We start from the raw sequence: 18,475 nt of genomic DNA, 5'->3' as shown, positions 1-18,475 counted from the left end.
GGTTCTATTTTGAAGTCCCCATACATGTGCAGCCACTTAAAAAGCTAGGGCTCTATTCTCCTTCAGACTTAATGGAGGTTGTGTAAGAATGCTTCTTCACCTACCTGTTTGGCTCCTGGTCTATTTTCTCACAGACAGCTTGGGCTTCCTTACAACACTATAGTCTTGGGATAGTCTGATTTCTTACCTGGTTGCTATCTTCTCTTAGAGCATTGTTCTAAGAAGCCTCCAGGTTTTTTGACCTAGTCTGAACTCATTCACTGTCACCTTTACTGGAGTACCTTATTGCTTTCATAGAGCTAGCCTGGGTTCGTTGTGGAAGGACACAATGGGTGACTAGTAAGTGTGGTTCATTAGGGAGTGTCCATACTCCCTGCTTTGTATAGGAGTTTCAGTAGCTGAAGCCATAAAAGAAAATGTGATGGAGGAAATTCTACTCTGTTACCTAAATTCCTTCAGTTGAAGAGGGAGAACATCAGAGTTTAAAATGCAAAATAATTTAGTATGCTTAATTTCTTGATCTTAATTATTATTTTGAGATGAGCAAGAGAGATGAGTAACTGACTTTTATTTTTTAAAATTATGTAATAACACATTTTCTGGGAACTGAATATTATTGTCATAGAACATCCTTAACACTTTTCTCTATTTCTCAGGCTTTCCTTTTGACTTCTTGTCACTTCCACATTTTTCTGGTGAACAACTTATACAGAGAGAGAAACAGTTAGCTAATGTTCAAGCTTTGGCTTTGAAAGAATGTCTGAGTAAGTAATGATTTGTACATTTCATTTTACTGTAAGAATGTTGACCTGTTCAGACATAATGCATTGTTACTGTCATTCTTTTCTTACTTTGTCTTTTAGGTATAATCCTCATTTTTAGAACTATTCTTGATAGAGGTGATGCAGAGTAGAAAAGGTCTGCAACATTTTTTCACCAGATTCAGAATCTTCCTATTTATTCATACATTGCTAATAACATTTATAAGAGTATATTTCTTAAAGACTTATTTATTTAGGGAGAGAGAAAGAACAAGGGGAGGGACAGAAGGAGAGAGAGAGAGAGAAAGTCTCAGGCGGACTCCTTACTGGGTACGGAGCCTGGCGCCGAGCTCGAGCTCATGACCCTGAGATCACAATGTGAGCTGAAATCAAGTGTCAGACCCTCAACTGACTGCACCACCTAAGCACCCCATAAAAATATTTCTTTAGGAAAATTTTGTATTCCAGCTTTTTAACTGTGTACTGGAAAAGGTAGCTATGGTTTTAAAATTCTGATTAATATAGAATTTTTGTAAAATTTCTCATTTTATATTTTTGTTATCAGGAGGATAAAGACTAAAAATACAAGGAAATACAACTATAGAGAAATTAATGTGCTAACTTAAGCATTGATTCTTAGACTTTAACCATGACTATTAATAATAACAAATATCACATATGTGCAGAGTGAAGTTAACATTATGGGTTTTTCCTTATTCAGGAAATTAACACTTTTTCCAAGGGTCATAGTTTAAGTTTTACAGCTATTATTAAATGTTTAGTTCGTATCAGTCTTAACAATCTTCAATAAATAATCATTCATTAGTACCTAATATGAACTTATTTTAAGATAACTGATAGGGAATTTTTAAGAAATTGAGTCAAATTGTGAGGCCTCTTTAGTAGCGTATAGAAAAGCGTGATATTAGAATTAAGTAGATACATTATAAAATAAAAGCTATTATCGTTTTTGTAAAAGCATTTTAAAAATATCTGGAATTCAGTAGCCTATTTTATTCAGTGGAAAATAATTTTAGAATACTTGGTCTCAATTGTTCTTTATATTAACCTACTTTTTCAGTTGCACAAATCAGTGTAATTGTGTAGTCTTGAACTCCTCCAACCATTGATTTTTTTTGTTTTAGTGATACTAGCTCAAGGAAAATATAGTTGGAAAGGCAAATCAGTTTCAGTAAAAAATAGTACATGTTAAAACCAAGAAAAAGGAAACATACTGAAATAGTATTTTGTGGCTGGAAAACCCTAATTTCAAATATCAGCCTGCAGTGTTACTCATCTCTTGACTTCGCTCTGTCCCTGCCAGAGTCAGCAGGCCCTGCTCCATTGCCTTAAGCCTGCTGCAGCTTTGTAACTCCGTTCCCTCACCGTCTCCTCTGTCCTTCCTCGTCACCTCTCTCCCTTAGCCTCCCAACCAGAAAACCTGCCAGAGTGGAAGAATAGGCTGCTCTGGAAGCTGACTCGTTTCTCCTTTGGGTAGGAAGGGTTAACCTTCCTGTGGCAGGCCTGACTGACAGCTCTACCCAAGCACTAAGTAAAGGCTCCACGTGTAGGAGCCGGAGCAGCTGTGCCGTAGGTATTGCGGCTGTTAAGGGTGCCACAGCTCCGCACCGGGAGCCTGGTGCAGAGGCAGGTGGGGGTCTGAAGTTGAGGGAAGGCTTGCAGCTAGTCGCTGCTGGAGAAACCAGCTCTGGGCCTATTCACGAAATGACCAGTTTGCAATCCAAGGCATGTAATCTTGATGAAAATTAGTAACCCAGCTAATCAGTTTATGATGGAAGTACTTGCTGAACCAAGCTCTGCTCTATCCAGAGAGTTAATACTGGATTAAAAATGTGGGGTAAGGTTGCATCTGTTAAGAATTCCTGTATCTTAAAAGACAAGAAAATGACAGCAAAACAAAGTTTCTTATGTAAGCATGTCTGACTGTATTTCAGTGATCTTCAGAGAAGTGAAATGTAAATATAAAAGTGCTGAAAATGGTATAGTTAATTAACTTACACATGGTGAAAACTACTCTACTAGGAACAGCTTTCTTTGGAAAAAAATAAACAATTCAGAATCAATACAAAGATGATGGCCTTTGGTATAAAATAAGAAGTTGTTCAAGAAGATTTTTTTTCCCCCAAAATTATCAACAAGTTAAGGAGTAGACTTACTATCTCTCCACTATTTCTCTGACCAGTATTGAATCAGAAAGAGCAACTGGAAAAGTTTGCATGAAAATGTACATACATTACTGAGACACTTTGTTGCTTAAAATAACACAAACATCAAAGTTTCTGTTCTGATTTAATTTTTTAGAATAATTACTTCCAGTAGTTTTATTTTATTTCTTAAGATTATATTTAATAACATCATATTAGAATGATATTTATAATTTTATAAGTTTTTCTACTTGATTTTTTGGTAGTTTACAATTTTTTTATATTTGGAAATATCAACTGTCTTGTTTCACTGATTTTTAAAGAAAAAGTTTAAGAATGCTAGACAGTTTTTAAATTAAAGACCATTCAGCATGATGCCAGACAAATACCAAAGCAACAACAGTGTTGTCATTTTGCTCCAGTATTCCGGTCACACCTCTGAATTCCCCACATCTTTTTTAAATACATAGAACCTGGGGTGCCTGGATGGCTCAGTGGGTTAAGCCTTTGCCTTCGGCTCAGGTCATGATCCCAGGGTCCTGGGATCGAGCCCTGCATCAGGCTCTCTGCTCAGCAGGGAGCCTGCTTCCTCTCTCTCTGCCTGCCTCTCTGCCTACTTGTGATCTCTCAAAAAATAAATAAAATTAAAAAAAAAAAACTTTAAAAAATAAAATAAATTCATAGAACCTAGTACAAACCTGATTGACCATCAGCCTCCGGTACTTTTGGATATTCCACTGTCTTTTTCTTTACTAAATCCTAAGTAATTGCTAGCTTTTTTAGGAATAACATTCTTTTGCTGATCCATTTTTAAGACTTTAGTCCAATGTTTTTCTCTCAAACCTTTGCCACTTATGTGTACATTCATTAGTGTGGAGAATAATTTTTGCTTAGGTAAATTATTCTGCTCATAACCCTGTTAAACTTCATCTGTTTCCTCTTCTTTTTCGGTCATTAAGGCCAGGAGGAAGTCTTACCCCGCTTTCCAGATAGCCCGATGTTGTAATATAATGGACTATTTTAATAAGCATGGGTCTGGTTCATGATTTAAGGTTTTTTTTAACATTAATAAAAATATAGAGCTGAGTTCCAAAGCACATTACCTATTGTGTATATTTCACATGAAAACAAACCATTGATAACTTTTCGTTTAGAATGGCTCCCAGCAGATTGTACAGAAAATAAAAAGCTTCATTACTTTTTATTTTCTCACTAAGAAGATGTAATAACAGCAGCATATTTTACAATCTTACTTTACCATTACTAATGTTCTTGAGTGCAAGAATCTTGTGTTCCTTATCTTGGATCACAACTGGAACGACCCTACCAATATCCACATTACTATAGTGGGATTTTTCAGAGGTGTCCTCGGAGAGCCCATGTTCCAAAGTAGAGCCTCTAGGCCAGCTGCTTCCTTCTCAGCCTACTCTCTTGCATTATTTATGTGTCAACCTCATGTAATAATGGGTTCTAATCCTCTCTGTCCAAGGGCACAGCATAGTGCTTTATAGACAGCACATAATGTTGAATTGACTTCTGTATGAATTTACAATTTACTGTTTTATTATAGAAGAAAATGTTATTAGTCCAGAAGTGTTTAGAAGTGTAATATTTTTATAAAAGTAATACAGGGATCTATGTTTAAGATGCAAATGCTACTGAAAAACTTCATGTGGAAACCAGCAGTAGCCTACTGTCTCCTGTCCATCTTTTAGTCTCGGTAGGCAGCGACCCGCAGCTGTTCCAGCTGGTTTTCCTAACATTTCCTCCAGTTTTGTTAATAGTAGGTGGATGCTGCTGTTTCTTAATTTGCCAGTTTCAGACATTATCTTAGCACCTAGCTCTGAAAGATAAACACTTAGCTTTCTCCTATCATCTTCACATTCTCTTTCCACCCTTTACAGTGAAGTCATAAATTTTGGTTATATCAGTGGCTAGTTTTAACATTATTACCACCGTATACATAAGCTTACCACTGAGTCATGTAATATATGACGATGATCACCTCTTGTATTATCTTTGTTTTTCTTATGGTTGGTGATCATTTTCAATTTGCCCACTCCTCTGTACAGGCAAATGTTTTTCTAGAGGCTCCAGCATTTTTTACACACTTAACATTAAATTCATTGTATGTTCAAACACAGCAGTTCCTTTTTACTTCTCTATTTCTTTCCAGAGTGTTTAATATTTCGTTATGATAACAGAACATCTTAGAGACTTCTCTTTCTTCTTCCCTTCTTTTAGATTCTCCTTTTTTCTAGACCACCTGTCCTTCTTGGTTTACTCCCTTGTTTGCTTGGAGCGTATCTTTCAGCAACCACTTTGACTAAAACTTTGTGAAATGTAAGTTTTTTTAACCTCTTGCATATCTGAAAATATCTTTACTTGACTGATAGGTCATAAAGAATCCTAGGTTGAAAATCATCTACCTTCAGAATTTTGAAGACATTGCTTTATTATCTTCTGTGTGACTATTCCTATTGAGAAACCTAATACTATTCTTATCCTTTGTAGTATTTTATTTTTGGTATATTTGTTTTTACTCCTTTCTCAAATGTTTATCTCCAGAAGCCTTGTCCCTGGGAGCTTTACTCTGATTCATGGTGTGTATGTATTCTCCATGCTCTCCCTCTGTCCTCAGTTTATTAAGCTATATAAATGATGAGCCATTTCAATAGAAGATTCACATTCTTAAATCTGAAAACCTTTATCTTTAGTAATTTTTCTTTCTTTTTCAATTTTTTTCTTTCTTTCTAGAACTTTTATTAGTTATATAGAAAAAAATACCTGGACAGAATACCTAATTTTCTGGACAGAATACTTAATTTTTTTTCCTATTTCCATATTGTTTTCTTTTTGTTCTAGTTTCTAGGCAATATCTTCTGCTTTATTTTAAGCCCCTTTATGGAATGTTTAAAATTTGAGCTCTCATGTGCTTAATTTTTAGAAGTCTTTTCTTGTTCATCATCTGTTCCTTTATTAAAGAACCCTGTACTTGTTTCATGGGGTGTAGTAGATTGTCTTAGTTCTATGAGAATATTAATCAGAGCAAGCTTTCTTTTGTTCCCTGCAGTGTTTTTGTTTCTGCTGGGCTTCTTTTTCCTTTTTGCTGGCTTTAGTCTCTCTTTTTCATCTTGGACTTTTGCTCTTTTGAGGGTCCCCAAAAATAAACCCCTTTACTCTCCCAAAGTTGAACCGATTGAGAAATAAAACTGAGCAACACACTGATGTAGATAAGCAACAGGTAAAAGCCGTATTGAAGGATAGGACTTTCTAGATCTATGCCCAGGTGAGTTTTCTGATACACCCAGAATTGAATTTCCTCCCCTTGAATGAAGAACTAAGCAAATGAAGATCAACCTTGGGAGAGCAGGGCCTCTTACCACATAGAGAGCATGCGTCCTGAGGACTTGCTAGCTCAGAGGACAGTTGGAGAGAAGGATCAGAGCGTGCCTTATTTCTTCTCCAGGCTGGCTCGGTGAGGGAGGGAGGGCCATGGGAGCTGGAAGTATATACTGGATCCAAGTCCGTCCTTCTAGTGTAAACATAAGACCGTGGAAACGCAGAGTCCCCTCTTTCCTCAGCACGTTTTCTTTTTTGTTTTTAATTCTTTATTTAAATTCAGCATAGCTAACATATACTGTATTATTCATTTCGGGGGTAGAATTTGATAATTCATCAGTTGCATACAACACCCAGTGCCCATTCCACCAGGTGCTCTCCTTCATGCCCATCACCCGGTGACCCCTTCCCCCCACCCACGCCCCTGCAGCAATTTCCAGTTTGTTTCCTGGAGTTCAGCGTCTCTTATGGTTTGCCTCCCTCTCTATTTTCATCTTATTTTTCCTTCCCTTCCCCTGTGTTCATCTGTTTTGTTTCTTAAATTCCACATATGAGTGAAATCCTATGATATTATTCTTTCTCTGACTGACTTATTTCACTTAGCATTATACCCTCTAGTTCTATCCACATCATTGCAAATGGCGAGATCTCATTCTTTTCGATGGACACGTGAGCGTGCGCATACACACACACACACCCCATATCTTCTTTCTGTACTCATCTGTCGAGGGACATTCCCATTATTTGGCTATTGCGGACATTGCTGCCATAAATATTGGGATGCATGTGCTCCTTTGAATCACTATGTTCCTTTTTTTAAAAAAAAGATTTTATTTGTCACAGAGAGAGAGAAAGAGAGAGCACAAGCAGGGGCAGCAACGGGCAGAGGGAGAAGAAGCAGGGTCCCCGCTGAGCAGGGAGGCTGACAAGGGACTCGATCCCAATACCCTGGGATGGTGACCTGAGCTGAAGGTAGAAAACTTAACCAACTGAGGCACCTAGACTTTCCAAATCACTGTTTCCTAAATGTCCGGTGATTCCTTTCTGTCTGTTCTGTTTTAGACGGGAAGCCTTACATACCTTGCTCTAATATACTGTCTGGCAATCTGTGGCATACAGCAGGTGGAGTGACAAGACATCCTTGGTTGTGAGCTCCTGTCCCTACCTCCACTTCAATATCAGGATCGTGCTCTTTTCTCAAGGGGCATTCAGTTTTTCAAAAGGGGAACCCCTTTGCTCTTTCTAGTGGAGCATTTATATTATAGCTGCTAGCTTCCCAGCTCCAGGGCTTGGAGTCAGACCTTTCAGTATGTACACTTCCATTTTGTCCCCCAGTTTTAACCCCCATTTCAGGGCTGCCTTTCGGTGTGCCTGATGCTCCATGGGCTGGGACTCTTTTTCAGCTTCTACCAAAAAAAAAAAAAAAAAGAGAGAGAGAGAGAGAGAACAGAGTTTCCAAGCTGTGAGGGATGTAGGGTGGTATAAAGACGTTTAGTTCTAAGGTCTTTACCCTGCCCCTTCCCTAAACATCCATGCATGCTGTCCTGTTTCAGCCTGTCCCGCCAATCATCTTCCTAACACCTCACAGCAGTGCCTCTGCGGGGACCCAGTTGACTTTCCTCTGCTGTACCAACTCGGCTACCCCTCCACCATCATCTTACCTTCCAAAATGTCCAAAACTGTCATTATTTATTATTTCCGCTTTGGTTGTCCTTTTTTAAATTCCTTTGCTGTGAGTTTAGGTTTGGGGAAGAAGAAGAAAAAGATGGAAGTGGCCAACCTACCACATTTAACTCAAAGTCTTACAGGTTTTACTTTTCACATAAACACCAATGTTCTTAATGCTCTGCGGTATATTCTGAAAACTTGCAAACTTGCCTTTACCATTCATCACTTCATGGTGTGAACAGATTACTCTATTTTTGTTTATCTCGTGTAGCTGGGAATTCTATCTTTACCTACAGATGGGCTGAAAATGAAAACAGGCCTACATAGGAATGTTGATTTGCTGGAGAAATTCAACTGTTTTACTTTTGAAAATATTTATTGTAAGAGTAGTAGATGCACTTCTTGAGAGTTTTTTAAAGTAATAGTTGCATGGTTTTTCTTTGTCTTACAGAAAGGAGAAAGTTGGCCAACCTGCCTGAAGTAGTTTCTATTGATGAACTCAAAACTCTATTAATACTCATAAGGGAACGCTTTTTAGATCATTTTGATGCTTTTATTCCTAAAACAATTCCAATAAAGACGGACAAAATTAAAACCGCCAATATGTTAAATGGTAAGTTTTTTGTTAGTTTAATTATTAGTTCTTTTCGTACGTATTTCTCATCATTTAGACATTAAAAGCTTTCTGGCACTTCTTTCATTAAGCATGTTTAATATAATTGTTTTGAGCAGAGGGAGAAGCATTTGAAGGTGAGTCCTCTTAGTAATTGTACTCAGCTGGATTTCTACTAAGCTATATTTTCCTAAGATGAGAACAGTAGAACATACACAGTAAGTTTACCATAGTTAAAACTACCTGCATTAAGATGCTCCCTATTTGCTGTTCATTGTAGCAGGAATAGTCCCCAAACTTCATCGAAGGAACAGGAAATCATTTCTCTATTAACTTACAGCTCTGTCTTCCTGGTTCCTATTCTTGTGATATGTTTGAATACAGTGAAGCTTTACAAGATCTAACAAGAAAGCATTTGATGATTGCCCTGCATTTTAAATGTACAGGGTAATTTTTTTTTTTTTATTCCATGAGAATCATTTTTATTCCATTGGTTAATAAGAAAATGACCAGAGTCAAGTTAACAGTAATGTTTGTCAGATGCCTTTCTCTGTTTGACACCATAGAGGTACACAAAGAAATAAAAATGTGGATCCTTGACTTTCAGCAGGTTATGATGTATGTCGGAAGCTAATTACAGATACAGCACGCACTGCCGTTTGAAGAGCCCAGGCTCTGGAGCTCAGGTGCCAGGGCTCAAGTCTGAGTTTTGTTACTTGTTCGCTGGACATCATTGGGCACTTATTCCACCACTTCCTGCCTCTGCCTCTTCGTGTTTAAAATGAGCTAATAATGTCTCCCACTCACTAATTGTGAGGATTGGATGAGTTGATGTATGTAAGAACATAATAAATGCCAAAGAACTGTTAGCTGTTTGTATTATCATGATCATCATCATACCATACCAGTAAGAATGTTCCATAACAGTGCGGAGTAATCGGACGGGTGTTGGAGGCAGTGTAAGAGTCCTTGTGAATGGGGGGGTGTGTTCCGTAAATGAGAGACACAGCTTCTTGGTTGCAGCATGTGCTCCGAAGCCAGATGAACAAGGCTGGATGCGGCTCTGCGGCTTACTTGCTGTGTGACTTTGGGCAAGTTTTCTAATGTCTCCGAGCCTCAGGTTTTTTTCATCTTTAAATTAGAGATGACATAGGTTGTTAGGAGGATTAAAGGAGTTATTTATAAGTTGCTGAGAAAGTTGCCTGGTGTGAAATGCTGTATATTTGTTTTTAAATAAATGAATGTGAATTTAGAGGAGAGGAATAGAACTAGGGTAGGAGAGTCACAGAACACTTCGTCAGGAGCAAAGGGACTTGGATGTAGGTCTTGAGCAATGCACAGGGTCTAGGTAGAGTGGCGAAGATAGGATTTTCTTGGGGGTAGAGTGGCGAAGATAGGATTTTCTTGGGGGTAGAAGCTGCATGCCCGTGGAGTATGGAGGTAAGAAAGGGCAGACTGAGATCCAGACAGAAGCTGGCTTACTCAGAGAATTTGTGCAGGAGATAATGGTTACAAGGCAGGAAGGGCTGCAGTCATTGCATGGGTTTTCTGTAAGTATGGACACGTGTCTTACAGTTACTCATACAAGATCAAGTCCTAGAACACTATTAACACCCTGAGCTTACTGGGGTGCTCATCTTAAAATGTAAATCAGATTATATCACTCCTTTGCTCAGAGCTTTGTCATTGCTTTCCATTGTACATAGAATGTGTCATCCTTAATACGGCTTACAAAATTCCTAAATGATGTCCACCCTCATACTCATTCTGGATTCCTCCAGTGTCACATTTCTGCTTCCTTGGTGCCACAGTCTTTCCGTTCCTTGAGCATGTCACCTTCCTTTCCACCTCAGGACCTTTACACATGTGGTGTCCTCTTTCTGGAATATTTTTCTCCCAATCTTTACTTGATTAACTGACAGTCATTCTTCAGATCTTGACTTAAATGTTACTTCCTCAAAGAAGCTTTTCCAGACTTTCCTCATTTTAAATTGTTTCCAGTGGTCCTCATCTTCTGTATCTTTCTTTTTATTATTTTTCCTATTTTAAATTATATACTGTAGATGTAATTATTTATTAATAACAGTTTGTCTTCACTGTGAACCATATGTTCTCTGAGAGTAGAGTGTGTCGGCTTGCTTTCTCCAGTGCCCTGGAGCCCAAGACTGTACCTAGCATAGAGGAGTTGATTCCTCCCAAAATAACATTAAACAAATTAAAGAAACCCTGAAGGTTTTTTTTAGAGCCTGAACTGAAATTTGACAGGTTATATGTTTGAATATGACTCCTAATAATGAAGCTGTGATTTTTAACATCCTTGGTAGCTTTTATTTGAGTAAATACATCTAGATGTAAATTATACAGGAAAAGAAGCAATAAGGTCAATCATGTTTCATATTCTGATCCCATTATTTAATAATCATGCTCATTACGAATTATTGGCAATCATCAGGATTATTGTTGTCCTTTTTTTTAAATAAAAACTTAGCACTCTAGCATGTGTAACATGAAAATCAGCAGGGAGAAAATGTCCTGATTGAACCATTTTCTATACTCATTGCCACAAAGTTGCTAAAAACTTTCACAATGCCAAGTGTCATATCTGGACTCAAAATACAGCAACTGTCTCCTTTACCTCAGGCCATGGGGGCACATAAACACACTGCATAAATGAGTTTTCTAGGTAATTTTATAAGATCACGGTTTTATTATTTTAGATATTTTAGTAAGAATCTTCTAGTATATGTTTATAATTCTTACTTTATTAAACAGAATATGCCGACTACAATATAACCTTTTCTTTGTGATTTATTCGTATTTATATGTGTAAGGCTGGGATGGCTGTGCACGTATTATCATCTGTAGTATTACTTCTTTTTTGTTGGCCTTGATTTGTGTAGGTCGGGTTTTGAGTCCCTATTTCCCTACTGCATTGCTTTCATTTCTTTGTTTCTCCCATAAAGTAAAACACTTAAAAAAAGAAAAAAAAAAGCAGCATTCTTGGTTTCTCAGAGGCCCTTTTTGTGCTTTTTGGTTATCAACATGTCCTAGTGTCCTGACTGCCACATAAATAAAATATTGTGTCTTGCTTTACTGTAAGAATTATATTAAATTATACCCCAAAAGTACATATGAATGTTTGTCCATGTACTCCTTACTATTTAGTCTATGTCATTTATATTTATGTAAATTGTGTAGTCAACAATAATTAATAATTAATTATATTGTCATATTTAGAACAATTAATGTCTACTTTTATTTAACCTGACTTGTGTTCTTTTGAGTTCTCAGCATGTATCTGTTCAGATCTGCTAATGATATTTGCTTTGCACTTCTAGTGGAAAGCCATGTCAACATTAAAAAGTAGATTATTTCATCTTAAATTTTATTGCCATATAAAATAGCATTTCACTGCCCTTATTATGAGATGGGAAGTAGTATATTTAGATGGTGTTTGGAGGGGGCAATCCAACGTAGTCATTAAAGGTATTTTTAAAATGTTCAAGGTTGAGTAGTTTAATGAAAATAAAGGGAAAATAACATGCAGTTGGCTTTGGTTTTATGTTTTTTCTTTTTTTGTATAAAAATGCATTTACCAAATTATCATTTTGTAAGACCTCAAAGTATAAAATGGATATTTTTGTCAGAACTGTTGGTTAGTCAGACCACTAATGTCCAGTAATTTTCAGCTAATTTATTAGAATAGTATGTAGTAGTTCAAAACAATATTAAAAACCAGATGGTTTGAGAATCCCCAAAGTAGTACAGTTAGTAATTTTGACAGTGCTGAAATAGTTTGGATGTACTCATAATTTATAATGCAAATGGAAACTGTCCCTTTTTTTTTTGTAAATTTTTTTTAAAGATTTTATTTATTAATTTGGCAGAGATCACAAGTAGTTAGAGAGGCAGGCAGAAAGGAGGAAGCAGACTCCCCACTGAGCAGAGAGCACAATGCAGGGCTCCATCCCAGGACCCCGGGACCATGACCTGAGCGGAAGGCAGAGGCTTTAACCCACTGAGCCACCCAGGCACCCATGTCCCTTTGTTTTTGATACAGACTGTAGTGTTATTAGCAATCTCAGTTCATTGCAGCATACTAGCTAGAAGAGTAAACACACTGTTAGTGAAATAACATTTAATGTTAGTCATTTACTTGAAGATGTGTATGTATATAATGTATAATATATGTATAGTATACATAAATGGATAAGTGAAAATTCTTCCTAAGGTAACTTTTATCTGAGAACATCTTATGTTATCTATTATATTATTATACTTTTGAGAATGAAATAATCTCTTTTAAAAACATGAACTTTTCGGGGCACCTGGTGGCTCAGTGGGTAAGTATTGCATAGCTTATCCAACACAGCTTTTTTTTTTTTTCTTATAATCAAGTATTTTGTTCTTGCCTTTTTTTTTTTTTTTTTTTTAAGATTTTTATTTATTCATTTGACGGAGATCACAAGTAGGCAGAGAGAGAGAAGGGGGGAAGCAGGCTCCCCATTGAGCAGAGGCTCCATCCCAGGACCTTGAGATCATGACCTGAGCTGAAGACAGAGACTTAACCCACCAAGCCACCACCCAGGCGCTCCCTAACACAGCTTTATATACACGTGTGTGCATGTACACATGGATGGATAGATCTATATGTATATATTTTCATATAGCAAAATTCAGTATGTTAACAATTTCCAGTACTTACTTAGATTTATTTCCCTTTAGATACCAGTTCAGTGGAACCTACTTCTTCAAATCTAATGGAAAACAACCCTCTAGAATGGCCAGAAAGGCATGTTCTTCAAAATTTGGAAAATTTTGAAAAAGCTAAACAGAAAATGAGGTAACATTTAAATAACTCAGTATTTTTAAATGAGCATTTTTTTCTTAATCCTTACATTGTGTTTATGAAATGTACATACTTTCTAGTTTTCGTAGGAAATAATATTTCCCTTATTAAAGGAATGTATGCATACTTTAAGTAGATAGAGCATTACAGAGTAGGATGTTGAGACCGTGCTGCCCCTTCTCAGCCTCTACTTGTACTTTCTGTGTGTACATATTCACTCTTAACGTTTTAGTGGATCCCTTTCCAGACTATCTTTACTGCTGTATGTTCTGGGTATTAGAAGGTGGAAGAGGGACAGTAAGGTATCCTCCAAACTGAGAAGGCACTCGGAAATGTAAAAACGAAGCAAACCCTTTCATACCTTCTACACAGTTTTATTCAGAGTAACTTACTGACGGGGTTTCAAGCAGATGACAGTCCAGCCCTGGGCAGCTGTTCTCCACAAAGTCTGGACCATAATCTGCAGACTTTGTAGAGTGAGGGGGTGAGCAGAGGTCATCGTAGTGAGGTCAAAATGTTTAGCATATCTGGTGGGGCCATCTGTGTGCCAGAAAGGAGAAAGGGGAAGAAACTAGGCTGTCTCTGCTAGATACCTAAACAGTTTCAGGGATGGTCGGAACAAGCCTTTCCAAATCCTGGTCAGGGCGTTCATCAACCTCCAGGGGACCCGAAACACGTAGTCCCAAGAGAGGTCATTGCATGAATGGGATGGAGGGCCAAAGATGGAGTCAGTATCGTCAGCACTCCCACATCTGGCATATTTTCTTGACCTATGCTTTCATCTTTTAGTTTTTTAAAGGTTATATTTTAAATTCCTAAAAGGTTTTTTTTGGTTCTCAACTCTGTTTTTTCATTAGCAATCTCTTCTTTTATTAATGATGAGAATTCCGAAGATACTAAAAGCATGTTAATTGGAAACTTCTTTTAACTTGTTTTCTCTGTTCCTTAGATGATCTCATTATTCCTGGACCTGTTCTGTTTTTTCCTCTGGTGTTTTTTTTTCTTATGTGTAGCTTTCCTCCCATGTCTGATGGTCCTTGATTGTTACTAGGTTGGAATTTAGTACGAAGCTGCTTTGTATAGGTAGTTGGTGTTAATTTTCTCTCTATATGTGTCGTCCTGTTTCCTGCCTGTTCTCATCTGAATGTCATGGGGAGGGAGATGCAGGGTGGGGCGTACCTAGAAGACTTCACGTTGGGACACCTCTGGGGGTATCAGAAGGTAGGCAGCCTTGGTCCTTCACTCAGTACTGAATGAATACTGAATTCACTTTATGCTGGGGGCATCAGCACTGAGACTGGTACAGGCACCTAGTTTTGGATCTTCAGAGAGCAATTTCTCTGTTTTTCACTTGAGGTAAAATTGCAGGGATAAGGGGAGGTGTGGTAGCATGGTACTTGAACATTTGTTCTAGTAGGGCTCTTAAAATGCATTGCTGGATTTCTGCCCACTGCCACTCTGCCTCTCTGTTGAGTCTTAACCTGTGGCATTGTGGGATGAGAAGACGACAGAGGCCACATTGTTCTGTTTCTTTCTCTAGCTCTAATTTACATGCTTGCTCTAGTTTATCACTTTTTTTTTTTCCACCATTTTTTCATCTAACATTTCTCAACCTTTCTATGAATTTAGTGTTTGGTACTTCCTCATTGTGATTTCCATTTGTTCGAGTGGAGAGGTTAATGTGTATGTTTAATGCACCATCATTTTGAACTAGATTGTTTGTCATTCAAGGTCTAGACCAAATATCACGTTTCTCTTAAGCCTTTTATAAATGTTGAAACTCAGTGTTCTCTTCCTTCATTAAGCACCCAAGGACTAGATCATTACCTCTGTCATGAAGCTTATTTTATTGCACCTTTTTTTACCTCATTCTACATTGGTATATCTATCTCCTTTTACTCTCCTTACCTCCTTTCTCCTACTCAAGTCATACCTATATTACTAAATTACACGCAGTGTTTATGAGTCTATACATTATCATCAATGAACTCTTTTTAGTGTCTTCCAGTGATATTTACAGAGTCAATGCTCAACTACATCTCAGTGTGTCACAATATGGGCAGATATCATTGAATTCTTGGTTGAGAACAAAAATTACTTTGCATATTTTCAGAATTTGTATTGTGTTAAAATAGACTTCACTGGTGAATTAAGGAATCTTTACATAGTGAAATTCAGAAGGCAAGAATTTGATTTTGGACACACTCACCTATTCTGTGACTTTGTTACCTCATCCTTAAGATGGGGATAACAATCCCAGTTCTAATTCAAAGTTGTCAATGCTTAAAGAGATGATTTATGAAAAAAATACTTTGTAACTTTGCAAACACTGGACAAAATAACATGCTATTATTTTATTGATTGATTGATTTTAAACTAAGACATATCTTGATGGTGTAATTTGTCACAAACTGTGCTTTGAAATTGCTTTGATATCTTTGTGTCCAGGGTCCTATGTAAATGCAAATTACACATGCCCCCAATGCATCTGGCCTATAAAATTTGACTGGGAGTAATATTCATTAAGAAACCTTTGTGAAGGGGCGCCTGGGTGGCTCAGTGGGTTAAGCCGCTGCCTTCGGCTCAGGTCATGATCTCAGGGTCCTGGGATCGAGTCCCACATCGGGCTCTCTGCTCAGCAGGGAGCCTGCTTCCTTCTCTCTCTCTGCCTGCCTCTCAGTGTACTTGTAATTTCTCTCTGTCAAATAAATAAATAAAATCTTTTAAAAAAAAAAAAAGAAAGAAACCTTTGTGAATCACAATTAGAGAATAGCTGTGTAGAAATTAAATTAAACTTATAATGTAGTTCCTACCCTCTTAGGGTAAGAAGTTCAGAGAAAACATTTGTGTATTTTCTTGTTTGACTGTTTTTATTAGATTTATATTTTCAATTTAAAAGTCAAGCTGTATTCCAAAGCTGTAATCATCTAAACAGTATAGTACAAAAACAGACATACAGATCAGTGGAACAGAATAGAGAGCGCAGAAATGGATCCTCAACTCTATGGTAAACTAATCTTCAACAAAGCAGGAAAGAATGTCCAATAGAAAAAAGACAGCCTCTTCAGCAAGTGGTAGTGGGGAAATTGGACAGCCACATGTAGAAAAATGAAACTGGACCATTTCCTTACACCACACACAAAAGTAGACTCAAAATGGATGAAAGACCTCAATGTGAGTCAGGAATTCACCAGAATCCTTGAGGAGAACATAGTCAGCAATCTCTTCCTCCTCAGCCTCAGCATCTTCCTCCTATAACATCTCCAAAGGCAAGGGAAGCAAGGGCAAAAATGAACTATTGGGACTTCATCAAGATCAAAAGCTTTTGCACACCAAAGGAAACAGTCAACAAAACCAAAAGACAGCTGACAGAATGGGAGAAGATATTTGCAAATGACATATCAGATAAAAGGCTAGTATCCAAAATCTAAAAATTTATCAAACTCATTACCCAAAGAACAAATAATCCAATAAAAAATGGGCAGAAGACATAAACAGATATTTCTGCAGAGAAGACATCCAGATGGCCAACAGACGCATGTAAAAGTGCTCAACATCACTCAGCAACAGGAAATGCAAATCAAAACCACAGTGAGATACCACCTCACACCAGACAGAATGGCTAAAATTAACAAGTCAGGAAATGACAGATGCTGGCGAGGATGCGGAGAAAGGTGAACCCTCCTACACTGTTGGTGGGAATGCAAGCTGGTGCAGCCAGTCTGGAAAACAGCATGGAGGTTCCTCAGAAAGTTGAAAATAAATTTACCCTATGACCCAGCAATCGCACTACTAGGTATTTACCCTAAAGATACAAATGCAGTGATTCTAAGGGGCACGTGCACCTGAATGTTTAAAGCAGCAATGTCCCCAATAGCCAAACTATGGAAAGAATTTAGATGTCCATCAACAGATGAATGGATAAAGAAGATGTGGTGTGTGTGTGTGTATGTGTATACACACACACAAATATATATACAATGGAATACTATGCACCCATCAAAGGAAACGAAATCTTGCCATTTGCAACAATGTGAATGGAACTAGACAATTATATGCTCTCTCTGATATGAGGAACTTGAGAGACAGGGCGGGAGGTCGTGGGGCTAGGGTGGGAAAAATGAAACAAGATAGGACCAGGGAGGGAGACAAACCATAAGAGACTCTTAGTCTCAGGGGCGCCTGGGTGGCTCAGTGGGTTAAAGCCTCTGCCTTCCGCTCAGGTCATGATCTCAGGGTCCTGGGATCGAGCCCCACATCGGGCTCTCTGCTTAGTGGGGAGCCTGTTTTCCCCTCTCTCTCTGCCTGCCTCTCTGCCTACCTGTGATCTCTGTCTGTCAAATAAATAAACAAAATCTCAAAAAAAAAAAAAAAGACTCTTAATCTCAGGAAACAAATTGAGGGTTGTGGGGGTGGGAGGAAGGATAGGGTGGCTGGGGTATGGACACTGGGGAGGGTATGTGCTATGGTGAGTGCCGTGAATTGTGTAAGACTAATGATTCACAGACCTGTACCCTTGAAGCAAATAATACATTATATGTTAATAAAAATAAATAAAATTTAGATAAATAAATAAAAATAAAGGATAGGAGGGGGAAAAGGACACACTGTTGGTACATTATTGATCTTTACAGAAATAGAAGTCTAAAACCATAATGTCAACATTTTAATTATATAATCACCAATAATATGCTCAATTGGAGTGATTAAGTAATCAGGAAGTAGTTGTAGTAATAGAAAGTCATGAATTTAATTTTTTGTGCAGGTATTGAAAGATTTTATTTCTGCTTTGTGGCAGATCGATAGCATGATCTGTGACTCAGTGCTTGATAAAACCACTACCGCTCTCTGCAAGTATTTTCCTTTTTCTGGTTTTTAAACTTCCATGAGCTTTTTGGGTTTACAGAGTGAGAGTGTAGGTAGAAATAGTACCTAATTCAGAGTCAGTCTGGTTCTGACTGTCATTTTAAATGGCTCTGTTGTCCTGGGCTTGTAATATAAACTAATGTGTGGTAGTATCTTTTTCTGAAAATTAGTAATAATGATTCTTTTCTAGATCTGGTGACTTTCACTTTAG

At 37.7% G+C, this 18,475-nt stretch overlaps 1 protein-coding gene across 4 annotated transcripts in view; it reads left to right on the top strand.

Moving 5' to 3' along the window:
- Window positions 1–18,475, top strand: part of MTBP (MDM2 binding protein) — a 75,559-nt gene that overhangs the window by 38,073 nt on the left and 19,011 nt on the right. For 3 of the 4 annotated variants that reach the window (XM_082721775.1, XM_082721776.1, XM_082721778.1), the window contains 3 exons: window positions 657–764; window positions 8,388–8,549; window positions 13,275–13,392. In XM_082721775.1, the coding sequence (XP_082577901.1) occupies window positions 657–764; window positions 8,388–8,549; window positions 13,275–13,392 (388 nt within the window). The remainder of the gene's footprint in view (window positions 1–656; window positions 765–8,387; window positions 8,550–13,274; window positions 13,393–18,475) is intronic. The other variant, XM_082721777.1, reaches the window with a different exon arrangement.

The sequence above is a fragment of the Mustela nivalis genome, assembly GCF_964662115.1.
Source record: "Mustela nivalis genome assembly, chromosome: 2".
Lineage (NCBI taxonomy): Eukaryota > Metazoa > Chordata > Mammalia > Carnivora > Mustelidae > Mustela > Mustela nivalis.
The sequence above is the reverse complement of the archived record's forward strand: the minus strand, read 5'-3'. Positions and strand labels throughout refer to the sequence as shown.